We start from the raw sequence: 27,995 nt of genomic DNA, 5'->3' as shown, positions 1-27,995 counted from the left end.
ATGACAGTGACAGTTATGCTAGTCTTGATGGAACAGCTGCTCTCTGTCTCTGTCTGTCAGACTGTCACTCGACGTTTGACAGCTGACGCGTAACCTGTGGTTGTGAGTGTATATTTTTGTGAATGAAACTTTGTAGTTTGTACGTAAAATGAAAAGTTTTCAAACTTGATCAATATTAATGTTATGTTATTTTTCTTGGTAGATATACTATTAATACAAAATGAATTATAGTAATTTGTTTTTGGGCGCTATATTCATAATATTCTTCGTACAGGAAGTTCAAAGTAAGTTTCGCACATTCTTTTTGACACGACTTTATTTATCAAGGTAAAGTGAGAGTTGTTTAACAATTGTTGTCTACGAATTTATGCAGTGTAAGTAGTTGGGTGGTACGGACATATTGTTAATCAAGTCTAATTACCATAGTTATTGGTTCATTGTAATTAGAAAGTTTTATTTTGTAATATGAATTTCTAATTTTACAGGTTTACATAAACGTTGCATAAGATGTAGATCACGAGGAGACCTGGGGACTTGTGGTGATCCCTTTCCTATAAATGTGACAGAGACTATTGTAGAACAAGGGCTTCATGTAGTGGCCTGTCCCTCGGGATGGTGTGGCAAGTTGCTTGAAGGCACTGTGGGAGCATTTCGGACTGATGGTGAGATTAACTTTATTATTGTACAATAATATAAAAATATTCTTATTAGAATGGTGCAAGTAGAAGAATAAGTAATTTTTGTCTGCATGCCAATAAGAGTTTTAGAAATATTCTGTAAAAACCCAAATAACGCATGAGTCATACTCAGCCGATAAGACATAAAGTAAACTAAATATTTTAAGCAACTGTTCTAAAATTGTAATTATAATGCACTCTGATACTGCTTTGCGTCTGTTGCATCACAGTCAGTCAATTGAAAACCAGCATCAGGCACTAGATGTTCATGCTGAACTAGACCTTTTTTGGTGTAGATGTTGGGCACAAAACACACAATACTTTTTGGTGTTTTTGTTTTCTTAATTTTTGTGTATTCACATTTATTTATTTATTTTCTTATTTTATTTTATGTTTTATTTTATGTTACTGTTTGTGCCTGCTGTTATCATACCTAATAAATGTTATTTCTTTCTAAAACATAAAAAACATTTCATCTCCAGACTATGGAACTGCAACTGAGAGAATGTGCCTACAGAGACCCCCAAGTGATTATGAAGAGAGATGCGCATACACAATGTGGAATCGCAAGAAGGTTTACATGTGTTTCTGTAATGGTGACCTCTGCAACGCTGCAACTGGAATCTCAACATACCCACTCACACTTATATTAGCAGTAATTATACCTATATTTAATTATTTATTTAAAAACTGACTTTAAAGACTTTGTGATACACAATTTAAGTCACATAGTGGTCTGCATTTTATAGATATGAGACATTATAATCCACTCTACCATTCAAATTGAGGCCAAATTATAAATTGAACCCTATTATTAGCTTTGAAAAGGTCTGAAATGCTAGAATAATATTAGTATCATGAAATAAAATTGCAAATAAGAGATTATTGACAATAATGTACATAGGTAGTTTTTTACCAGCTGTAGAAAAGTTTTATTCTGGCAACATCATAATTAAGTATTAACCTGTTGTATATATGAACATAGATATACACAAGACATAATGTGTTTTCTATTGTGTTGTGTATACTGGCATACAAGGGTTAAATAATATCATATGACTACTGTTATATTCTCTATTTCCTTTACTGAAAATTTTGATAACCAGTTTTTAAAACACAAGTTCCTTATTCAATTTTAAAATTATTTAATTCTAATATTTTTATAGGTATATTAGAGTGTAATATATTGGCAGTTAAACATTTAGCAAATTTTTCAAATGATCAAAGATATTTATTCTGTAATGGCAAAATGAAACTTCTAATTATATGTACTTAAAGTTAATTATTGTTCCTTCAAATACTTACAATTTCAACACTGAAAACTAGTATATGACTGTATGTATGCAATAAATATAAATAAGTATTATTATAATGTATATAAAAAGAGATATACTCAATTTACCTATAACCTATGAGGTTTTCTAGTACTTAAGTTCTATAAAATTGTGTTCAAAACAATCGCTGCCTTGTATGCTTAAAGGAATATATTATGTATACATGTTATATAGGGTGGCTGGTAATTAGTGAAGGATATTTAAACATAAAACTAATGAGTATACAAAAAAAGTTTCTTCAGGAAAGTTGTTTGTAATTATGAGTACAATCACATGTTTAAATATCGTTCACTAATTATTATCAGTCACCCTTTATATGTACATTACATGGTATAACTTATATTCTATGAATGTCGTTTGTGAGCAAGTACATTATTGTAGCTATATGTAATTAAGGTAGATAGATAAAAAATTAAAAGAATTTGATTCATTCCGTCCATAAATATACATTCCAATTAAATACTAATTACTGTTAGAATTAGTAATTAGTGATACTATTGTGTCTATATAAGATTGATAGGAAACAATGAAACAAAGAATCTCTTTAGGTATCCATTATTTCTGAATTTTACTGTGAATATGAAATGAAATGTTTATTTTATAGCTCGAAATTTTTAAAGTACAGGGTGGGTAAAGAATGTATTTATTATTTTTGTAAATTTGTCTCAATATTTTATTTTACGAGTGTCGAACAAACATCACAGATATAGGTAACATTTTGTGTTTGTATTCTATCGATTTGGTTTGTAAATGTGAAATAAAACTCAATAGATTTAGTTGTGTATAATATTAATGACTTTTTTATTGAGTATTTTTATTGTTGTATACAAATATAATAATAATTGCAATTTTATACGTATTGTTTTATTGGTCGGTCGAGGGAATGCTAAGGTCGGTTATAAGGCCACGTGTGACGTATGCTACCTAATCTATGAGGTTTCAAATTGTTCTCGACTCTGAGTTCCTGGTTGGCGAGGAGTGACTCGATATGAGGTATATCGTCGAAGTAATATAGACCATGGCGACTTGCCCGCTTGACTGCTGCTACTGCTTCTGATCCCTCTAATAAGTAGGGATCCAAGGATTCGGCATCTGAAAGAAGACAATTAGCTAAAGGTGGAACCATCAATATATCTTTCGAAGTCTTATTTTTTTGTTCTGAGTTCTAAGGCAAACCTTTACCCTAAATCATATTAATAACGTGAACTATGAATAAATTAACGTTTGAATGGTTTACCTGATAATACCTCACTGCGGCGTTTGCTAGCAGCAAATCTTGGCGGGTTAAACGGTGGTATGAACAGTCCTTCAGGCCACAGTGACTCTGGGTCGGGCGAGTCTACTTTGTACGGTGATGGTGGGAGTACAGGAATTGCAACATCTGGAAGAATAATATCTTTGTACTGAAAACCATCTTCAAATTGTAGGCGCTATTGCGTTGCATCTCCATTTCACCAATATGGTGGGCAACGCGATTGGTGGAGCTTGGTACACAGCTTGAGCGGTGCTTCGGGCATTTTTGGGCGCCTGCCTGAGGCTGAGAACTGCTTCGGCAATCTGTGGATATCTCACCTCGTATACCTCTACTTATTTCCTTTTGAATAAAAGGTGTTGAAAGTTGTCATACCCATATAATTGTTGTACTGCCACGGTGATCCATTTAGTGAGTTGTCGCGGAAACGGTCTTCGTTGCTGAATGGTATCGTCGGTCTCACTCGCGGGTACCCTGACCCTCGAGGCGGTGGGGGAGCTGAAATGGATGGAGAGGCATCAACTTGATACTGAGTATGCAGGAACTTTGGCCTGTGTAGTTCATAGTTTAACTAATCAGACTGGATGATACGTCAGTCTCGTGGTCTTTATAGTGTCTACCTTTCATAGAAAGTATCTGCTGGCTACCTAGGTACCTACCTACATTCCGTCTGGTCACCTGTGTTCACATAACAAAGCTTATATTTATGTCAAATATAAAAGTTCACACCAAATGGCATTTTACTATCGCCCGTCAAGATGACTTGCAATGTTCAGCTATTAAACTGTTCAGTTTAAGTACCTACCTGTTACCTACAGACTACAGATCTATTAGGTGAATGATTCAATAATTGTGATATAGGTACCTACCTACTATACGTTTGTTTGTACTTTCACGATATTATTTATGCATAATTATTGATTCTTATTCTGGAATGTAATGGCGCATTTACATTAGTCGGTTACACCGTATTCGGTTGCAGGCCGTATTCGGTCATCAACTAATATAAACAGGTATTCGTTTGGCCGTATTCGGTATCGGTTAAACCGAATGCATTCGGTGACCGACCTACGACCGACCTAATGTAAACGCGCCATAAGTTTGCATATTATCTGTTTTAGGTAAATAATCATTTCGTCGATCTACATCTCACTATAGACAACGTGCTTTCAAAAGTAGGGTAGATAGGTAAGTTGTTAACCCACAAATCGTACTCAATGGAAACCACATTGAACCGTTGAATGAATCCTGCATTCATAAACCTTATACTTACATACCTACGTAGTTACTATAGTTAAGGTTCGTATCTACTTACGCGGTAAGCTTCGGAAGGATGATTGTCGGTTGTAATTTCGCTTTGCGAGCAATGGCAGGGGGTCACCGACCCCGTGCGTGAAGCTCCGCGCAGGTGTATTTACGCTGACGTGAGAAGCGAACTTAGTTCCAGCCGACACTTGCACTGCTAGTTGCACTAACAACAGTGCGCTGAATGTGTACTTGAAAATTGTGTTTGATGACATCTGTAAAAAGAAAACGTAGCATTTTAATTTTTAATGTAGGTTTGGCAAATCTGCAAGTCGGTGCGATTTTGGACGATTTGTTTTTGACCATTTGAAGCCTTGGTTGAAGTACATTATTGTTATAAATAAATAACGTAACTAAGCTTAGATATATTATATTATAAGAAATAAGCGCATTACTTTTTATGTTACATAAATGCCTTACGATCAGTTAGGAGACGTGCAGTGAGTAGGCATTTTTTTATTAAGCTGTTCATGCATATAAATGTGTACAGGAAGGTGGACAATGCCGTAGGCATTTTCTACCAGCTAAATCTTTGGGTGATTAAGACTTGAAACCAGTGGTAGCTTCACGAAGCAAGCAAATATGGTAGTTAATCAATTTGTACTTAGATAGGTAGTTACGGTACGATACATTAATAAATTAAATGCCTACCTACTTACAAGTACCTACATTTAAAGAGAACTGTCACAATACCCAGAGAGAGTCCAGGCAGTGACTGATTAAAAGCCCATTAAGGTGTCAGATAATATGAACTACTTCCTCTTACTTGTAGGACGCCGTTGTGTCAGAAGTCATTTGTATCGGGTGACTATAATTTAACATAGTAACATAGACTTCAGAGGGACTTTTCATCATACGATCGTCTGCGCACGCTGCCCACGATGAAGAGTCCTTCTGTGACTCGAAACTAGTAGAGCTTTTCTCCATTAATTTACGTGAGTAAACCGTGATTTTTTAGTTAATTTAGTATGTCTCACGATAATTTTTATAAAAATATGACGTAGACTTCGTACATAGTAGTATGCAAACAAAGATTTTTGTCCCGGGTCAGGCAAAAAATTACATAGTTAGACAGGTAATGTATAACTAGGTGGTAACTACTAGGTCTCGTAGGAGTAGGAACGGGTTGGTTTTTGGTCGGTAAGAATCTGACAGTCTCTCTCGCCTCGCCTAAGGCGTAGAAGTCATTGGATGATTTTACCCCTTAAAAAACTCCTCAAATTTTGACTTCACACAGCAGTATCAATAGCATTTAGGTAATAATAACTGGTAACTACTATATCGTAGACGAATATAGCAGTTAAACTGTCAAAGGACATTAATTTCATAGTAAATTCGAGTTCAAATTGCTTGATGTCCGATTCGCGTGTGGTCACGGCATATTTCATTCGTAAGTAAATGGCTTTAAATGTGGCTAATACCTACCTCTTTACTTTAATATGGTTAAATATAAGTGTTTCTATTATTGTGGCAATTTATAGCCCTTGAACCTGTAATATAAGTAAGTTATAAGTGCTAAGGTACAGTCTAAAGTTTGAAGCATTTAAAATTGCTATTCCTATTTATAAAAAATAACCTAGATGTATTTGTTCGTGTGCAATGTTCAATGCATATTCATCTTGGAGAATGATTTGACAGAATAGATTATGTTATTATGATATGACTAATAGTTTCACCTAAATTGTCATCACCTTTAAAGTATCTTTATCCGACGAGCATTAAAAGACTGTTGATGAAGCGAAAGAGGTGTGTAAGAATCGCAGCAATTAGCGTTTCATTGTCGCTGCCTACCCCCATGGGAGACAGACGTGAGGTTATGTAAGTCATCACGTGTTGTTTGTTATATCTGCTCAACCACAAAAATGTTTTTAGAGAAAAACGCTTTGAAAGTCATTTATATTTTGAGAATTTATTGGCGACTGCGTTTACCTACATCAAGTGGGTACTTATCTACTGTTTCTACGTGTTCGACGCAGTAGATGTTTATGTGGACACTAGAAAATAATTGCTTATGTTATGTAATACACAATTCATCATTCCGAAGTGTTATGGAATGACATAATAAAGTTATTTACAACTTGCTAAGTGGGTAAGTACTGGATAGGTCGATCGATTACCCACCGACTGAGCTAGCGCTCTGGTGAAAGATCTTCTTGTTCGACACTTCGTTTACATAATGATTGGTAATATTCTCATGAATAATGGTCTGCTTGCTTGTCACAGTAGTTATCATATAGGCTTATTACCTATGTGTTTAGTAGTTGACACATCTTTTGCCTTATTTTCATATCTGTGTTTATAATGAGAGCACTTTTAATAGCTTTTTGGGGATTTTGGAGCAGGTGATTAAACCGTGCTTAGGAACAGTTAGGCCATTCTGTAAATGTCAATTCGAAACTTTTGAAGTGAGCTCGATCGCAGTCCGCCATGTCATTGGTTGTGAGAATAATTTCGGCCAATGACGGGCGAGACTAGCAGGTGGCTATACCATACAAAGAAAGCATTTAGTGACTAACAAAAAACAAATTGGTGGCATAATTCTTTGCTAGTCGCCACCATGCCCACCGTATCTCATCAGCTACAAAGAAAATTCATAGTCATCATGAAACAATGTTTTAATAGGCTGCGGCACAGTGCGTTAATACACGGTTCTAAGGCCTGATGAGCAACATGCCAACAATGGTAGGGGAAAACCGGGAGACTTGCCCAGGTAGGAGATTGAACCACCTTTCAAAATTGTATTTGATTTAGTGCGAACGTGCGTCAAACGCATTGGTCGCAACTCAGGAGGCATCATAAGTATGCAGCCATTTTGCATCTTAGTGGTGTGGTTCGTCAGTGACTGTAAAACGGTTTCTGTTGCTGCGGAGTATATTTTTTTGTTTTAAGTAGTTTTGTGACTGCTGTCGTATTTATTGAGGTATAATCGTAGTTGTGTGTTGAGGATTAAAATATTTGCCAAAAAATGTATTTGACGTGTGCTAGTGTTTTTTCTCTACGATCAACGGTTTTTGTTTTCATAAACTAAATTGGGAATTAGTTGAGCGGGAAAGAAACACCAGGGTGGTTGCGGGAGACTTGCTCAGTGGTTCATGTATCCCTCGTACAGGTAAATTATACCTACTTAGGATATATTTTTTCTGTCTTAATATAATTTATTGTTTTTGCAGTGCCAACATGTACGATGCCTTTTCAATACAAGCCTCCTGAAAATGCTCGCAAACGAAAAAACTTACAAAAATGGAATTGCAAAATGCCATAGATGAAATTAAGGGTAGGCGCTTCTATTCGACAAATTTGATAAATAAATATGGCATTTTTGAAACAATTTTACAAAAAAACAACCGGCCACGTGCGAGTCGGACTCGCCTATGAAGGGTTCCGTAGTAGCAAGTAGATGCCACAATATAAAAGTTATAAAATAACTTGGTTTTGCATAGTGTTTGTATGAACGACAAAGTTATATTTGCGGTTTTTGAAAATGTTTTATTTCTTAAAAACTAATAATGATATCTCGTTCAAACCAAATGGTTTTAGGAACCTTAATGCCTTTTTTAAAGCCCTATCCATAGACACTCATCACGGATAGGTTAGCTGAAAAAAATTTTTTTTGAATCAGTTCCATGTATGGAGTGCCCTTTAATATTTAAATTTATTAATTTTTATTCAAAATTCGGATAGCGGTTATCAAAATACATCAACCTACAGAGTTTCAACTATGTAGGCCCAACAGTTTCGGAAATAAATGGCTGTGACATACGGACGGACAGACAGACAGACAGACATGACGAATCTATAAGGGTTCCGTTTTTTGCCATTTGGCTACGGAACCCTGAAGAATGTTATGTTAATTACATTTTCTTTGATAGCAGTATTACAAACAAGTTAATTACTGTATAAGATAAGATATTAAAACTATGAATTGAAGCTGCGAAAATGATTTTTATTGTTCCACAAAATTGAATATGGTCAACTCTCCCCATACCTCGGTTCAAGTGTCCCTGTTGGTAGGCGAGACTTGACTCATTTTTCATTTTTTAGTAAAATGCCAATAAAATGTTACTAGCGCATTTATCTAGCAATATAATTAAGCACAAATATACCTACTAAAGTAAGGCATCACATAAGTGTATAATCGATTCTCTAAACCCAATAAACAAATAATTATGGTATTTTAGTATTAAAAGTGGTTCAACTCTCCCGGAAGCTTCCCCTATACTTATACTAATATTTAGATTACCGTCGGTCCATTTAGACGTGCAGCGTGCTCTCACGCTGGCGCGGTTGCATCACAATGACTGTCGTTTGAATTGGACCTGCGCCGGAGTGCTGAGCGGTGGCGAAACGAAGACGAACATTTCATCTGTTTAAGGGACCTGCTTGTACTGGCTTTTATTGTGTTGGGGGTATAATCAAGTAGTTGCGTTTAGGAGGAATAAAAAATGCTTAAATACTTCCGTATAAGTGTTGTGGTTTCTAATTTCAAAAACTTTTTTTTCTGTCGTGAATCATTATGACTCGCCTACATATAAAACATCCTGGATCACGCTCAGTAGTATCAGTATCGATCGATACCAGGAATTCATAAATACTTAAGAGTGCCTATATTTCGTCATGATTTCATGATTCATTGTAATGACTAAACTTAGAGTGTTAGATATAGGCAACTTGGTACCAACCAGGAGATGACGTATTGGTGATAACGTCATTCTTATTAGTGGTAGATAATAGTATACATTGGTTAAGGTTACATGGTTAAAGTACCTAAGGCTTTTTTATAGGGGGAAAAGTTATCCAAAGAATTATTTCGCCTAGGGCGAGGCGAGGCGAGAGGGAGGAGCGTCAGACTGATTAAAAATCAGCCCGTTCGTACTTCTGCTTTTCGAGCCGGAACCCCAGTTACTCGCTTGGTAGTCCGCAGCTCCGGGTATGGTTAGAGTAAGTTTAAGGTCTCTATATTGCATACAGTTAATGCATGATAGTAAAACTCAGCTTATACACGTGCCACAAATATATTAGGAGTCTTATGTCAACGGAACCCTAAAGTGTAGAGAAGTTTAAAAGACGACGACATGACATGACGCGCGTCGCCTCAAAACAATAAGGTACAATTTAGTTTTTCTAAAAAGCAAATTAAGTATCTAGTTCCGCTATGTTTTGTTTATTGTTTAGATAAGATAAAGAAATTGTGGTTAGCGTAATGTATTAAAGACAACGGTATTTAAATGCTTATGTTACTGTTATTTTGTCACCGCGTACTAACATTAAACATAATAACTGTAGTAGTTAAACTTAGGCAGGAAGATATAATACTTCTGGTCTAAAACAAAACTCTAAAGTAAGATTAGACACCTAGATATGCAGGTCCACAGGTAAGGGTAAGGTACCTATATAACCTAGACAATACCCGGATCTGAACTAATATATGTATATTTTTTCCAAATCCATGCAATAATAAACTACTATCGACCCACTTACACGAGTAATATTGAATTAAAAACAACACAAGTCCTTTCCCTTTCCTTACCAAAATCCAGATTATTAAAATTAAATTGTCGACAAAAACTTGAGGAAAATCTTTATGCTATCAAATCTAGATTTTCAGATTCCAGGTTTCTTAGTTTCCATGAACGTGAACACCATATGAGATAACTACGTGACGAATGGACTTAGGTACTAAATATAGGAATTATATGGATCTAGATTAAAAGCGAGCCAACTTGAAACAAAATGGCGAAGAGCAATGCCCTGCGGTCGCAACAGAGTCGTGATGAATATTTTACATCCGTCTCCTTAGTATAAGTTTACTTTTCGTTCAAAGTAATCGAAACTAGATCGAGTTCAGCGCTGTGATTGGCCGGCTCAAATAAACCAACCAATCAGAGCGCCGAACGCGCTCCCTCTAGTTTCAATTACGTTCAACGTAAAGCAAACTCGTAGTAAGTGTACTGATGTCTTAACGCGTTTTTGCGGACATAATTCTATTTTTTTAAAAGTACAAATTTCAATGGCGTCTGCGATGTTGAAACAATGTTTATTATTTTCGGCCGTGACCTTACTTGATAACAAATAGGTCTGTCGACGATCGAGACGAATCTGCCTTAATGGAGTCATATGAACTGAGCGCAGTTGAGCATTAGGAAGGTACTTATACCAAGGTGAGGAATCATCATAAAGAACTAGAAGACAAAGCGAATTGTTGTTGTATCCGTATGCCAGCCAACACGGACACTTTTGGTGTAATGAAAAAAAGCTATTCTTTTAGGTAGATACTTGATCACGCACGCTTAAGAAACCACTACAGTTTCAATGCAGGCCTTAATTACAAATTAGTTTTATCTGAGAATGCAGTCTCGTTAATGAATGTGTGTAAGGAACAACAGTCACGCGTGTATTGAAAAAATACGATTAGCAAAACAAAAACAAAAAACAGTTAAAATGAATGAGTTTAATTTATTAGCCGTTGCTAGATTTGTTGTTCGTTACCCTTAAATGGTAAGAGAAAATAGTTGGATATAAGTAGCTAAATACGTTGGATTAAGCCCTTAAAATGGTAAGAGTACAGAAGGTAGTTTTTATAAGGCGGGACATGATCGTCCAATAACTTCCCCTGCCTTGGCCGATTAGTGTCAGACTCTTACTGACAATGAACCAGCCCGTTCGTACTCCTGCTTTTCGAGCCGGAGCTCCGGTAAACTTGCTAGGTAGTCCACAGCTCCGGGCAGTCGGTAGTTAGGGCAATATTATGACACAGAAATTGATACTTTTTTAAATACAAAATAACAGCCTGCGTCTAAATAATCACAGTGCAAGCAACTGTGTATAAGTACTATAAAATGTAAGGGCACTATAATATTATTTGTAAGTACCTATAGTTAATTGAAACATTCGCTTTGCATGAACGAACAATCAATCGATCCGTTTGTCAAAGTTAGCTCTTGAAAATATCTGCATTAAAATCGTGACTTGGAACAAAGCGCTCTAATTAATCGATTCGGTCTATTTAGAATCGTTTAAGGTTACAAAATTTTGTTGTGGACTTAATAAAGAAACTATCATCCCTAATATCATTTTTTTAAGGGGGGAAAACCATTCAATGACTTCTCCCGCCTTTAGCGAAGGAGTGTCAGAGTCTTACTGACTAAAAACCATCCCGTTCCTACTCCTGCTTTTCGAGCCGGAGCCCCGGTAAACCCGCTAGGTAGTCCGCAGCTCCGAATCCCTAATATTACTTAGTTTTAGTGTTACGAAGTGGAGCAAGCATCAAGAATTCGTCACGAGTACTATGGCAGTTGGTCTCACGAAGCGCATCACGTGGTTCGCCAAGGACATAGTATTCGCTTTGTATAGTTTCGTTGACATTGTTGTACTTTACGTGGGAATTTCATCTAATTTAATGATCTTATCTTTGGTTGTCTTATGTCATATATTGTAACAAGTCTCTTATTAGGTATTGTGATCTCTTAATGTTTGTCATAGGTACTCGCTGACATGATAAAGCTTAGATAAAATAATATTTTTCTTATAATTTGACTGCATTGTTGGCGCAGGGGCTGGACAACTCATTGCCGTGCAAAAGTGACTGATTCCCGCATAAAATAACTCCTTTTGTGATCCACAGGTTGTTGCTTCGGGTTTGGGTGTCATGTGTAGAGTTCTATGTTTGTAAACGCACCCATGACACAGGAGAAAATACAAGCGTGGTGCAACGTTTAAAAAATAAAATCTTTTAGGTAGGCATGTTTTAGAAAAAGTTCCCTAATTTTTGTATGTTGTACGTTAAAAAATATGAGTCTTTGTAAGTAGTGGAAGAATCTTTGAGGATTGGTATTTCGACCACACCGTCAACTATCCCCTGGTTAGTTAGTTACGGTACTTAAATAAGCACTAACTGACATCAAGGCTGAATTACTTTAGAAGTGATTGTAAGTAAATAATAAACAATAGGCGCCTCCCACGCGAAAACTGTTGTTAACATTTTTGGCGAAAATTGGAGCTCATGGCCATTTTCAGTGGTTTGTAGGCTGAATTGTGAGCGAGGTTTTGGCGCAAAAAATACTATGAAAGACATGATATGAAACGCAATTTTAAATAAAATAAAAACAACTGGCTATTAAACAATCTTTTTAAACCGATTGAATTTAGTCTATTAAGTAATATATATTTAATAAGTTGATGCCTAGCTAGGTAAACCTAGGCACCACTGATCCGGAGCTGCGGATTACGTAGCGGGTTTACCGGCTCGAAAAGCAGGAGTAGGAACGGGGTGGTTTTTAGTCAGTAAGAGTCTGACACTCCCTCTTGCCTCGCCCAAGGCGAGAGAAGTCATTGGATGATATTACCCCCTCAAAAAACAGAGCACCAATTGAATAGATTTCACTAGATATGCCGCACTACATCACTGCTCTATATAAAATTTACTAGGTAAGTAGCTGGTAAATAGGTAAGTTGTTAATACATATTATTAAGTTATTAGATTACATACATTTCTTCCGGCAAGCGAAGGGCTAACATTGCATGTATTCTCGTGAGGTTGCAACTTCTAAACTGAACTATTTACTTGGCACAATTTTCATACAACTAACTTATGATTACTACTACAGATATTAGATTTGTATTCGAACTCGAACTAACAAGCTGGCCAGTAACTTTAATCAGATCGACTCCCTAATAACTACTGCTGCTATACTTCCGAGCAACAAAGCAAGGCGGGAGAAGTAATTGGATGATTTTGCCTCGAAAAAGTCACCGATAACACAAACCGATTGGACGCCTATTATTATTTATCTCCGACCGATCTCCAGTTGAACATCAAAGTATCGATGTTTTAGCTTTAAAAGAGAGCGCGGGTGAAGTAAGGGAAGGGTAAGGAATGTTCTCATATGTATTCTACACCGCCATTATCACACTGCTTACATAGTTATTACACACGATTACTCAATTTCCAGTTAAAGTAAATAAATATTCATAAAATAGAAACAATTATTGGGTAAATGAATTCAAATCCTTGTTAGGGACTATCATCGATTTATGCAAAGGAAATTACAGAGATTTCCTACATAAAGCCTTTCCTAAAGGCAGAAATGCAACCATTAAGTACATATATAGTACCTAGTCATATTACCTAACACATTTCTTGTGTGAATGTGAGATGCTCCAACTCTAAAGAAGTGTTGTGATACTATTGTGGGTTAGTCATATGCAACTAGGTAATATTACCATCTTGCCCTTAAAAGGACTTTTAAGAACATAAAGATAGTTTTATCACGGCATTTAATTTAATAACAAGTTGCTTTTGATAGCTTATTTGAATGCGTTTATGGGTTTAAGTATGGTAATCTTATGTACACTTATTACCTTAAGTAAACATAGGTACATAGATATTATCATATTATCTTGTTGCTGTATGATTTTGAATAGTTTATAATTATTATATCAATAAAACCTTATGATCCTTCGTGTGTGGGCGCAAGTGAGAATAAAAGATCTCAACGCGCTACGAGTATGCGTCTGATATTGAAAATTATTTTCGGTAAAAGATTCTCTCTCTCTTTCTCGCGTTTACACAATGCCTATCTTTTCTACATTTGAACATAACTCAAATAACTAACAATATCTAATTAAATCGATGTAATTGTTATTTTACTTGACCTGAAAATCTCATCGACAGCAATAGCGCATCATTAACAGCCTCGGTATCTACTTACAGAAAGAACAATATAATACATAATCACGTACCTACATAATATAATTTATAACAATTGAAACAGAAAGGTAAACACGAATTCTTAATACACGACGCAGGTAAATAATGAAGCAATTTGTTGACCCACATTTTTTGCCCTTGACTAGAAAAGTGCCCATCAAATCTTATCAAGGTCAAAGTTAATGGCAACGGAACAGACCACATAACAGTCCATTTATCTATATGTAATTAAACCATAACGGTAATTAAATAGGAAGGTAGTTGAAGTAATGATACTCGATACTCGTCCGTAATTAAGTACGGATTTATGTATCGATTTTTAATTGAGTTTTAAGCAAAAAATTGAATCGAGTAAGTGCTATGATTACTCTATTAGATGTTTTAAATTATAATAATTGTTGCTGTTTAGTTTTTTTTGTAGGTACGACTTTTTGTTTGGTTTGTGAAGACGATTTATAGAAGCATAGATGATACATATGAGATGGTGAAGCGGATCTTTGAAATGAGAAGGTTAAATGTTATAGGAAATATATGCAACGTCACGCCTTTTATCCTCAAAGGGGTAGGCAGATGTGCGCATTACGGCACGTAATGCCGTTGTACAATATAATGTAAACCCACTTTTCACCATTTGTGTTATAAGTCCCATGTAATAGGGGGAGAGCCTAGTTTTAGGGAATTTTAGTAAAAATAAATAGATTTCAGACTCATTGCTGAAAAAGTGGTGTCTTCTATATAATAATCTGTAGTTGCGTCAGGTAAGCTGTTATTTTATTTCGTCTCAGTTGGTAAACGAATATCCCACGTGCTTATATTATTTAAAATGTTATTAATATACAACATTATGTCATATATGTTCTGTGGGCGACCATCCTACGCTTACTAGGTCATAATTAAACTAACCTTAGGCTTCAAGTAGGTACCTACGTCCTAGACAAGTATTTAGTTTATTTAGATACGCCTACATGGATATAGGACTTAGATGTGGCGATCCAAAAATGTAGAAGAGATGTTTACTAATACTAATAGTCATTTTTATGGAGTTTGATGGCGTATGGATGTGACTAAAGGCTTCTCTGAGGTGCCACTAGTAGTAAGTCTTAAAGGAAAGCTGTCCTTTAGAGTTGTGTCATGTGTCTATGTGTTTATTTCTGTCCATTTGATCAAACCGTGTCCTAACATATAGAAAGTTTGTAATTTTCCCATACTTTGTTTACATTCCTCCTATATTATGTAAGTGTTAAATCATAACCACATTAATTGGTAATTGAACATTGTACCTACTTTACTGCTTATGTATTTATTACACAAGACTTGGTTATTCCCAATGGTCATTTATACTTAACAAAGTCACATCTTTCATTCATCAGATGGATAAGCAATTAAAAAACTCAAACGTCCCTATCATCAGCAGCCAGTTCTCCGCTGGTTTTTTTTATGGTATTCCTGTAAACGAGCTGACGGATCACCTGATGGTAAGCAATCGCTGCTACCCATGGACACCTGAAACACCAGAGGCGTTACAAGTGCGTTGCCAGCCTTTTGGGGGTTAGGAATTTTAATGGCTGTTGGGGAATTGGGGATTTGGAATATTGGTAAGGGGGTAATAGGGCAAATGTTGTTTCACGTTTTCTGTGAGGCTGTGGTACCATTCCGGTCGAGCCGGCCCATTCCTGCCGAAGCATGACAAGACGTCACACGCTTATAATATAACGATTACAAAACGTCTTAAGTTTGGCTTAAATCTTAATTTTTAGCTTTTTTATTTGATTATTGATTGATGATTGATTTACTAGTACCTAATAGGAAGTAATCAAAGGACACTTCATCATCCTAATTGGGCCAACTAAAATAAAACTATTATAAAATGTAGATAACAATTTCTATTTGGTACAAACTTAAATCGCAAGTCAAGAGGCTGGGTTTATGGGTTTCCTCGTCGATTCCCTACCACACTTGAAATACTCCTTTGTGAAATAAAGCGTATGAAGTTATTTTCTGATTATTTCCAAAACATCTGTTTAGGGAATTGAACATTATATTGAACATTGAAGATGTACTTTCAGAGGTTTGCAAAATATGTACTCTATATTTAAATAAGCTCTGAATATTATAAAGGGTGACTCATGAAATAAGTTGACCACACACACAACGACACTTTCTCTCGTAATAAAATTGGGTATATACTGTTATTATAGCGATTTAAGTATGACATACCGACATAACCACACACATTGGTACATATATTGCGATATAAGGTAAAGTAAGTAAATTGGGTGATGCGGATCTTCCGTATCTAATGACCCTGTTATTTTTAGCTTACTTTAACTATACATACTGTACTGTATTATATGTATTGTGCAATGTATGTTAATAAGAGCAGATTCAACTCAAGAGCTGATTTGAAAGTAATAAGGTTTAAATCACCATATTTTTATAATAACTATCGTGAGACCTACTAAATTAACTAAAAATCACGGTTTGCATCAGCAGCTAAAATGCAGCAGACGTATAAGCGACGCGGCGACATCGCGCAGCCTACTCATGATGAAGAGTCCTTCTATGACTCGAAACTAGTAGAGCTTTCTCCTGACGGAGAAAGAATTAATATTACGTGAGGAAACGGTGAATTTTTGTAATTTTTAGATATAGTAATGTCCTTTTGTGTATTGAAATACTTCTCGGATTTCGTGGAAAATATTTGTATCAAAAGCTTGTAACTTACCTAATACGAGTACCTACTTACTAAGGGCCAACTCACACCGAAAGAGCGGCGAAGGGCAGCGAAGCGGAGCGCAGTTTCAGTGTCATGAGAATTTTAACTTAATTTTTATTATTATAAATACTATTATCGCATGAGAAACTCGAACGAGGCGCGCGGATGCCCGCGGAGCCGCAGGAATTCCGGCGAATTCCATAAACGGAGCCGTGCGCCTGCGCGAGCATTCTCGGGAATTCCCGAGAATGCTCGCGCAGTCACGAGCGGCCGCTGGCAATATCCCGCCCCTCGCAATAATAATTATTTATATGTGCAATAATAATTAAATCCAAAATACTCATTTTCACTGCATAAACACAAGTTTCCTCGAGTTTTATTGAAAGTGAACTGCGCATAGAACGACCCGTGAATTCATCGCGTGCGGGCTCGAGATGGCGCGCGGTGTCCCGCGACTTCTCGCGCATTCCAGCGACTTCTCGAGCAGTCACGGGAATCCTCGCGCCTTCTCTACCGAGCGGGTCGCTGCGCTCCGCTGCCCTTCGCCGCTCTTTCGGTGTGAGTTGGCCCTTACGGCGCATTCCAATAAACTACCGATCGGTAAATTTGCTTACGAGCCGTAGAATTTTGACACATTTTGTATGGAGCTTATGTCAAAATTCTACGGCTCGTAAGCAAATTCACCGATCGGTAGTTTATTGGAATGCGCCATTAGTCTGATACCTACAGGGATCGAACAAGGTATTGCAGTAACGGGTGTGTTTATGTTTACATATTGTCAAAAATAGACAAGCACAACAAATGTACATAAATATCTAACAGGAACAACGTTTAAAAATACCAACAATGGCATATTGTTCCGCGTCATTATCGATTCTGTATGTAAACGCATGTTGAAGGCGAAAGTTACTTTGATAATCACATACTTTTAGCTATTGAACGTGAATAAAATAAATAAAGATGAACAGCCACATGACTGAGCAAACATAACTCCTCATTGGACACTTGTAGACCTTCCATACATATAAACAAACATTTCTAATTGAATAAGAACATAATTGCATACTTTGTATGTAAGTATCTAAGTAAACACACACAGGGCCGTCGTGCCTAACAAATATCATTAGTTTTATCTGTTCTCAAATATCGACACGTTCTTACTGGGATAGAATTTAGAATTTAATATGGTTTCGTGTTCTTATAAATTAAAATTAGTATTTATATTCCTTATCTTAAAGATGGGCCACCCACGACTTCAGCGGTTGATGAATAGATACTTAGAGGATGAGTTGTGAGTGCTGTTACTGAGAGGTTGTTTAGTCCTAAGAATTCAGGCAAAGACAACAGTGTGAAGATTAAAAATAGTTGCAACAGTTACGCTTCATTGCATTGATAAACGACAGACGCGCAGACGCCTTCACCTAGTTGTGGGTGTAGGATTAAATTAAGTCTGTTACTAAAAGAGAAGGTCTCTGCGCATTTAATTCTGTAAAAGGGACCTCGTAAAATCGTCTGTAAAACTTAGTGGCTAACATACCCGAGGAAGTGGAGCAATAGCAGTTCGTGATCCACGTCACTGATCCACAATGGGAACTATATTGCCAGATGCGGTTCGATTCATTGCGCAAAGCGACCTTCACACCTTCGCTTGATCCTGTTCTATATTGAACAGTTTCGCCGAACATAATGACATGCACCGCTGCAATGCAAAAATTGATGGCCCATATAAATTCGCTTTTATCATGCCCATTCATATTGATGATACGATAAAACTGTCTTATATTCCAAACAGAGGAAATCACGATCTTGGTAATGTAATAATTCGATACGATTGTATGTACATCAGTAGCTGTGGCAGCGGATATTTATATTTTAATTTGATTGCTGGTAAAGGATACGTATGAATAATAAATAAATAATATATGATTAATTGGTTACTTTATGAATTACACCGTGATTACAAAAAGTAGTTGGTGAAGAAGATTAATTAATGCGTAATGTTTTATATCGATTTCGAGCAAGTAACGTCTGGGTCGTAAATAAAAATAATAGGAGTGACAAGGTTGATTGAGATCCACTAAGATAAAGTCCCAAGGACGGTCACGATATGCGTGCTGCAAGAATTCGGCAGGTATGTGTATTACACAGGTATTTAATTGCAGTTGTTACATTTATGATGTTAGTAGACCACGGTCACGACGCGGAGATGAGTCGGAAGATATCAGATCATTTTAATGGTAGACGTATGATATAATAAGGATGTGGACCATAATTTTATTTGCAAGCTTGTTCTTCTACGTTTAATATTGTGGCTATATTTGTTTTTTACGAAACACCAATTAGATCTACGCTATTAGTTTCAAAAATTGATACTTGTACTTTTTAATTGACGATCACATAAAAATACAAGGTAAATTATTAAGTCGTGCAGTTAATATGGTGTAGTTTACTTGGAAAAAATATTAAATACGTATGTAATAATATCAATCATGGTATTATATGCAATTAAGTACACAATTTAGTGGAAAAAAAGACGATTAAAAAGATGATGAACCGTCTGAGGTCCTTTTAGACTAAATTAGTTTGCTTGAGGCTGGTGTCCATATTAATTAATTGAAGAATATTATTGCTCTTAAAATTGGCCTTTAGACTGGCGACTGCGATCAACTACGAGTATTAACCATTAACTCCTATATAATTAGATACTATGTGATGTATGTTATCTTCAGATAATTATATGTGTAAGTTAGATACTAAATTGAAATAAAAGCTCTGTATAAATACTACTGCCATGATACTACACTTAATGTATTTCAATGAAAATACTTTTGGCATTTTATTACATTAAAGTCAAAGCATTTATTTCAATTAATCCTTAATTAGGCACTTTTGAAACGTCAAATTGAATTGTCCGTCAGTCTGTCTGTCTGTGAAGCTAGGTGCTCGAAAATTATAGGATTTTTCACAAGGAATTTATGAAATTGCGTCGCGTGCTTACTTTTAAGAGTTCTTAATACGAAATCCCATGTTGTTAACAGTTATGCTTCATGATGCTAAGTGGATACCTATTTAACGTCTAATTAGACGTCAGTAAGCTCATGTTTTATTGAGCAAGATCCCTCTAATCATCTTATTAAGTCATTTCAAGTTCACACCATAGGTACTTGATTTGATCACGTGAATGAAACTAATCCGAAGAGAATCATAATGCGTGATTTATTCATTTAGATTATTACTATACAGGGTTCATTTGGGGCCATTGTTGTGAATACCTTAATCAGATATCACATTCAGGGTTATCAACTTAATCATTTTTTTAAGATGAGTAAGAAACTATTAATCTTTGCTTTAGATATGAGGTGGTAATGCAGTTGCTAATCACACGTAGTAATTAAGCTCAAACGGTAGACTATTAACAAGGCAATACATCAAACCTAGCTTCGGCAATCAGCAGCAACATTTTAAATTGTTTAGGTCTAAACAAAGAGCCAATAAAATACAAAGATAATGAGTTTAAAACTAACTTACGACCCACACAAAACGATCCTCATGAACATAAGAGAATGTTGGGCCATCAATAAGGATTTGTAGAAGATTGTGCTATTAGTTGCGAGATTATGTGCGCACGCGATATGGGCTCATAGATAATAACAGATGAGAAAATATTACGCTCGCTCCTGGAACAACATGTCGTGTAGCTGTTCTTTGTTTGACAAATTCATTTTGTGCGATTACGAATACATGGCAAATCAAAATGATACAATTGTTAGGGATGTGACGTTATGCAACTTACAGGACCTATTACCTAAATTACATAATGCTACATATTACGTAAGTAGGTACAGTTAATAACTGACCGAATAGGAAAAGAAAAAATAGGTCTACCATCTTTCTTTAAGGGCCTAGGACCTACTAAGTTACCATCAAGTCCTTTTTCGATTACTCTCTTTCTGGAAAATGTGAAAGACTAAAGTCTATCGTGATTTCAGCTCTTGATAGAGGACATAAAAATTAGATATACAAACATAGCCTTCGTTCGAGTGAAGATCGACTAGATTAGATCCGTTTCATTAACAATGCTACCCTATTAGCCACCTAGGTAAAAGCTAATATTTGTAAGTAAATAGTCGTCAAAATTACGAGGGATATGCTTGGGCATCACTTGATGACTTCTGTGACAACAAATACTGGCATTGACACGTCTCGAGAGCAATCGTTTAATAGGAAAATTATGTTTTATTGGCTGATCGATCCATCTGCACGTTGAATTATGTTTGCGGTCCAATTAGCGTTGGTGGCACACCGAAGGTGTTTCTCTGTCGTTGGCAAGCTTTAGGCAAACTTTATCAAGTACTTATTGTTGACTTGAACAGGTTTTCTTCACTAATTACGATGATATTTTGTTTATTTTTAGTTTTCCTTTCTATAGTGTTGTGTAATGGTAAATTACGATCTGATATCGTCACTCGAATCGCCATGAATGCCTTGCCAATACTGCTTTACAGTTTATAGGTGAATCGGTAATCGTCAAGTTCTGTTACCTATGTGCAAATTAGATGACCCTGGCAACCGAGCATTATGAAGTGTTGCATAAATTGACGTAAGTAAATAAAGATAGTGACCACAATTTATTTAGATATTAGATACTATTGAAGATATTTTTATGTTATTATCATCTTAGTTTGAATTTGCAAGACAAACAAATAGCGAATGGATGAGTGCTCAAAATACTTAGTTACTTTTTCATTGCAAAAGATTCTATTATAAAATCTGAATTCCAGATCCTGGAATCAGGGAGCCAGTAGATGCCGGTGGCAAGCGATCGATGTGGAGGACTACAAGGGACTTTGTCTAGCAGGCGTTTGTTGATGATGATGACTAATTCCAGATTTTTCTTAATTTTGACTCGGTTAACTAATTGTTTCACCATTTCTGTTTAAATAATATCTTACATGGAAGATATGTTACATGACTTGCCTATTAGATTTCGATTTATTTATTAAATAGGTAGTAAAGTACCATTAAATAATTTGATTGGTTAATCTCGTAAATTGTGAATCTCTTTCTCGTTTTACGGCACATAACTGTAATAAAATTATTTAATAGTTATTCTTTGATTGACTCCTTGGTTCTCATAATGCAATTGAAATTACTCAACGATTAGTTACATGCCTGTTTAAATACAGCTTTACCACATACAGATATTTATGTGACATCTACGTATGTAATGTATGTCATTTTTTTATTATTTTTCCATTAATTCATGTTTCCTACAAAAAATCCACACTATGTTATGCAAATAAGATAATAAAAGAACCTATTCCATTCATAGGGTTTTTATTTCTATCGTGAATGTGTTTACCACATAACTTCACTTTTTATATGTCAAGTTTGTTTTTCAGGGGGAAACACTTACTGGCTCTTGCTGACAAAATACCATCCTGTATCCTTGCTCTCATTTCGATTTACTTTAAACCTAAAGCAAACTCGTACTGTTAAGGATACTCGGTAACTCGCGCTTCGCAGGATAATGAAACTGTACCTTTTAAACATAATCAATTTCAGATCTAGTCGAGTCCTTCGAGCCAAAGCTGGCCTCGGTAGCTTACTGCGCTATGTAGGATAATGAAACTATATCTTTTAAACATAATTAATTTTAGTTCGAGTGGAGGCTTTGCAAAATACATAACTCTATGCTCAATTTAATAGCGACTAATTATGTACTAGGTACATACTTAAGCACTAACAGGGCAACAACTGGTCTTCACGCTAATATTGTGTTGAGGCAATCCTCGGGGAATGTATGTCCGTTCATCATTACCTTCCTTCAGTACCTAATGGTCGGTCAATAAATAACGGGTTCCGTGCCCAATTTATGCGAATTTGTCTTATATGGTAAACATTATTTGGCTGACTTTAGTACGTACTTAATCTTTAAGGTGCCTTGTTGCTGTGAACTGGAGGTATCTTTGAAAGGAGCTTGAATCGAATAGGAATGTATTTAAGTAAACTTATTGCGTATTTCACAATGTCTGGTTACCTGATTAAGTTCCTGTTAACTTTGCTGAAACATTTTGTATAGAAAATACGTCAAAATATCTGACGGACTAACAGAAACTTAATCAGAAATTGCGATACTGGACCGTAGTTTAGTGAAACTTATCAAGTATTACTAAGTTATTTTGTTTTCTTGTATTAGGTATATGGTACATTATTATTTCTGGCTAACTGAACCGGTAAATTTCGTGCATCCTCAAAAAAGAAAATCTCATCTTTTAAACCTTCCCTGGACTTTTACAAATAATTCAAGACCAAAAAGAAACTTATATCAAAAAATAATGTAAGTACCAAAAATTATGTAAAGATAAACATGCACCCATTGCAGTTGCATTAAACAATGAACTTTGAAAGTTAAATTATGGATGCCTTGGAAAACTATTTAAAAGTTTAAAATAGACGACAGTTATTGTCGATTACAAATTTACTTCGAATCGCTTTTAGAAACGGCATTCAGCAATGTTATAATAAAACAAAATTATACTGCAGTTATTAAGTAAGCCTTGTAGAGAACTTACCTAGGTATTTACTTAGGTATTAGAGTTTCGACTTTAGACTGGTCTAGTACCCATCTTTGTATTGCTTAGTATTTTCCTTATTCCTTTCTAGGATTCCATACAAATCAGTGGCTATTTATATCTAAATGTACCTACGCGTGAAACTTGCTAGGTAGCGTGTGAAGAAAGCCGTTGTGTTGTGTTCGTCCATTTGATTTCTATCACTAGATGAATGAAAATGCGATAAGTTCTTATGTGAATGTGTAAAAATATTGTAAAATCTATGTTGTACATAGTTTAGTTAAAAATAACTGCAATTTGTTATTGTGATTACAAACGAACTTGTGTTAATGACCCAATTTTAACAGCAGTTAAAAGTGGGTGTTCCTATTTTTGTGAAAAAAAAGTATCTACCTTTAGTTCACCTCTATCTATCACTTCAAAAAATATTTAGAGTGACATAATTTGTAAAACATATGTGTAACTTAGTTCAACTTACACTAAAAGTCGTACTAAGAGACATTTAATGATTACTTAAACTACACCTTAGTAACGATTTTGTATTGAAAACAATTGCTAAGGATTGGGTTAAGTAATCATTAAATGACTCTGAGTAGGGCGGTCAAAATACTTTAATTTCGTGGGTAGACTTTAAAGGAAAATTAAATTATAGTGACTGAATTTAAATTGAGACTTTATTTGCATTGTTAGCATTAGTCTTAGTAGATAGACATGCATAGGTGTTGATAAGAAATGTATCATACTCGTACCACGTTTGAAGCTTTTTGCAGTCATCACAAAGCGATCACGATAAATAAAAACTTTAGTTCCGTGCCCAGGTAAAAACATGATGCCAATGGAAGTCTAGTACAAACTGGATTAACATAATATTTCAGAATTCACGTTGTTTAGTTAATTTAAAAGTTAAAGATTTATGCCCTATAATAAAATAAATATATATTTTAATACCAGATCTAATTCTAAGTAACTATTAAAAAAATACTAATAAAAATAAATTCTTACAAGAAGATGCGAATATTGAACCGAATTTCATAAATGGAATTCCCTTGGCCCGTGGTTTCATTAAATTACCGAACTTATAATGTCGAGACAAACAAAAGTTTGACCGAAAAAGTAATAGATAAAGATCAATCGCAGTTTCAAACAAAAATAGTTTCAAAAAAGGCTATATTCTATTATAGATGGTAAATAGATACCTAAATATTATTTAACTTACCATTTTTAACCTGATGTAGGTAAGCCCGATCTAATTGCTGCTGTTTGTAAACTTTAATAATATTTTTTATATTCAAGAACATTCACTAACACAAAAAGAAAAAACATAGATTATTAATTTAAAATTTTCGAACATACACATTCGTTTCCCGTCAAATTCATTGGTGAGGTACGCATGCGCGACGTTACCGCGCGTCGGAACTTCTGCTCACGCTCGAAGCGGGCTTGCAACCGCTCACCCACCAGTTTCTCCGGGAGAATCAAAGCACGTAATGTCAATAATGTGCCTTATGAAAGCGGTGACCGTGGAAGGTTAGAATTTTGTGCACTTAAACATATTTTACTAGATAGATATACCTAGACTTTCATTGACCGCTGAAGTGTCTCCTAATCTACCTTGTTCCGAGGAGTGAAAGGCAAAGATGCAGATCAAGCTTCACTGGTCAATTTATCGCAGAAAGTCGTCAGAAAACGCATTACATAGTGCACTAGGTCTCGTGACTTGCGTTAAGATGGGCGCGGAAAAGTCGTTTGGATGTTATGCAGTGGATGGCCGTAATTTTCTTACACTCACTTGTATTATCTAGTGTAGGAATAATGAACATCGATGTTTGTTGGTCACTGTAATAGTTTTCTTGCAAAATTTTAATAGATATGTATCTTTCAATGGTCGAGTTCCTACTTAGATAAATAGGTAAAGTACTTTTTATCCCACTGGAACTAGTACAAGGTATGGATTTTCGGCAAGATTTTAAACCTAAAATAGGTTACATAGTCAACTGAAAATAGGTTTAATATTTCAATTAAACTAAGTTTAAAAACATAAGTAATACACAAAGACACATGTCAGAGGCACATAGACGCACCATTGACGTATACAAATTTAATATTTTCCTTCCTTTTCATAAATGTTTAATTTTATAGGTAACATACGTGATGAATTATTTGATGACTTCGTACACATTTTAGATTATATATCTTTAGAAAGTCTCAGCCTATATGACAAAATAACAGATAATTTAATTGTTGTACTACGTACGAAATTCAGTAAACCTCGATGCGGTGACAAATTTTTAGTTTAAAATAGATTAAGTTCAAAACACATTTTATTCAAAATTCTCGTGCAACAACAAGCAAAGCAATATGGATGAGGAATCGCTTAATATAGAAAATGCTGGGGCCGGTGAAGAGGTGAAGGTTAGTGAAAACCAGGAAAAAGAAGCAGGTCAAACAGACACAGTTGCTGAAACAGTAACTGATGGAGGTGACCAAACGGAAGTAACCGAAGGAACAGAAGGTGAAACAGCTGAAGTAGCTGAACTGGTTGAAGGAGAGACAAGAGAGACAGGAGAGACAGGAGAGCCAGGAGAGCCAGGAGAGCCAGGAGAAGCTGCAGTGAAAGAGGAAGTCGATGGAGAACATACAGAGCAAGAAGGAGCCCTGGAGGGGGAACAAGTTGAAGGAGAGGAGGTTGAAGGTGAAACTGCGGTTACCGAAGGGGAGCACGTAGAAGGTGAACATGTTGAAGGAGAAGAAAAAGAAAAAGGTGAAGAAGAAAAAGTGGAAGGAGAAGAGGTTGAAGGTGAAGGTTTGGAAGGTGAACAGGTAGAAGGTGAGGAAGTACAAAAAACCGAAGAACCTGCACCTGAAGAACAAGTCGAAGAGGAAGAACAATACGTTGAGGAACCACCTCCTGATCCAGCTGCTCCATATGATTTCAGTGACTCTAAAGAAGCCTTGAAAGCACCCTTTGAATTACGACCTGATCAGTTAGCTGAAGTAGAACAATTATGGGAAATGTTTCAAAATCACACTCCAGCATATGCTGAATTGGATGGATTCATTACAGAAAAAGAATTGGTTTTCTTGCTAAAAAGTCTTCTGATCATGACATATACAGTGGAACAACTTCAAGAGCTAATAACCTATTGTTGCAGACCACCAAATGCAGAGGGACATATATTTTATGAACAGTTTCTAAAAATGGTAACAATAAGACAAAGAGACTTTCCTATTGAAGAGGAAATTCGAGCTTCATTACAAGTGTACGACCCTGAGAAGACAGGATTACTGGATCGTGAATACCTGAGAGACACATTGACGAAACAGGGTAGTAAAATGTCGGCGAAAATGGTAGATAATCTAATTAAAGAAGTCGACATAAGTAATGATGGTACCATAAATTTAGAAGATGTAGTTGCAACAATGTGCATTGATTTGAATAAAGAGGACTTGCAAATACTTAGAGCGGCTGCTTATCCTAAAGGGCCAGATGATACAGAAGAGAAAACTCTACAGGAAATAACAGGTGGTGATGATAATCAAGATGAATAAACCGAAACTAATTCATTTAGCACAACAAATTCTTAAGTTCAGCGAAACTGGATATACCTATACGTATAATAATAAAAATAAAACAAAGTGAATAATATATTCTTGCATTTTCATTGAAAACAATCATAATTTCTCTTCACATAAAACGGAGCTGTCTAAGTAGTGTAAGCCAATGTAAAAAATCTGACGTATTAACTGTTGACTGATATTTTATAATAATGGAAATGAAGACGGGGTATGAAAATTAAAAATCTATATAGTCCGTCAGTTGGTAATGAAAAAATATTAGATACGTATTTTCATATTTCGTCATAAAATATAACAAAAAAAAGCAACGTCACGCCTTTTATCCCTGAAGGGGTAGGCAGAAGTGCTCATTACGACACGTAATGCCACTATACAATGTACTTTTCACAATTTCACAATTTGTATTATAAGTCCCATGTAATAGGGGGTGAGCTTATTGCTACCACTGAGAATTTTTTCTAAAAACCGAAATAGACCAGTAATACTTTGCACGACCCAGGAATCGAACCCGAGACCCCTTGTCCGGCAGTCGCACTTGCGACCACTCGACCAACGAGGCAGTCATAGTCATATGTGCCATGGACAGTAGGAAGAAGGGAATCACAGTTAGATTTTTTTCGTAGTAGTACTAATAGACTGCTTTGTAATAATAAGGGAAGAAAATATCGTCGTGGTAGAGCGCCTTCACACTAATGTTAGTCCAGCGTAGGTGTTCAATAAGCTGCAGCTACGCGGCGCAGGCATCGCGTTGCAACGATGCGTCTACAGTCAATTTAAACGCTGCGCTGACGCGGCGCAGAAGTTATTCTATGCCGTTACGCTGGTAAGGGTACTGACGTGGCATCTGCGCTGCA

At 35.8% G+C, this 27,995-nt stretch overlaps 3 protein-coding genes across 4 annotated transcripts; 2 read left to right on the top strand and 1 right to left on the bottom strand.

Annotated features, from left to right (window-relative positions):
• The first annotated feature begins 71 nt into the window (after positions 1-71).
• On the top strand, positions 72-2,864 carry LOC118263621 (uncharacterized). Its single transcript, XM_035575716.2, has 3 exons — positions 72-284; positions 486-662; positions 1,160-2,864. The coding sequence occupies exons 1-3, from the start codon at positions 221-223 to the stop codon at positions 1,369-1,371; spliced, it is 453 nt and encodes a 150-aa protein (XP_035431609.2). The 5' UTR covers positions 72-220; the 3' UTR covers positions 1,372-2,864.
• Positions 2,784-25,061, bottom strand: LOC118263620 (uncharacterized). Of its 2 annotated transcripts, none has more exons than XM_035575714.2 (5): positions 24,919-25,061; positions 4,579-4,783; positions 3,639-3,761; positions 3,249-3,392; positions 2,784-3,103 (listed from the first exon to the last, which is right to left on the bottom strand). In XM_035575714.2, the coding sequence occupies exons 1-5, from the start codon at positions 24,955-24,957 to the stop codon at positions 2,898-2,900; spliced, it is 717 nt and encodes a 238-aa protein (XP_035431607.1). In that variant the 5' UTR covers positions 24,958-25,061; the 3' UTR covers positions 2,784-2,897. The 2 variants fall into 2 exon arrangements, with proteins under 2 accessions (XP_035431607.1, XP_035431608.1); XM_035575715.2 differs by having other exon boundaries at positions 24,782-25,045.
• A 552-nt stretch (positions 25,062-25,613) lies between these two features.
• On the top strand, positions 25,614-27,211 carry LOC118263618 (uncharacterized). The gene has a single exon (XM_035575713.2). It carries the CDS (start codon positions 25,924-25,926, stop codon positions 27,112-27,114), a length of 1,191 nt encoding a protein of 396 aa, XP_035431606.1. The 5' UTR covers positions 25,614-25,923; the 3' UTR covers positions 27,115-27,211.
• The last annotated feature ends 784 nt before the right edge of the window (positions 27,212-27,995 follow it).

The sequence above is a fragment of the Spodoptera frugiperda genome, chromosome 27, assembly GCF_023101765.2.
Source record: "Spodoptera frugiperda isolate SF20-4 chromosome 27, AGI-APGP_CSIRO_Sfru_2.0, whole genome shotgun sequence".
Classification (NCBI taxonomy): Eukaryota; Metazoa; Arthropoda; class Insecta; order Lepidoptera; family Noctuidae; genus Spodoptera; species Spodoptera frugiperda.
This window is presented reverse-complemented; position numbering and strand designations above follow the sequence as displayed.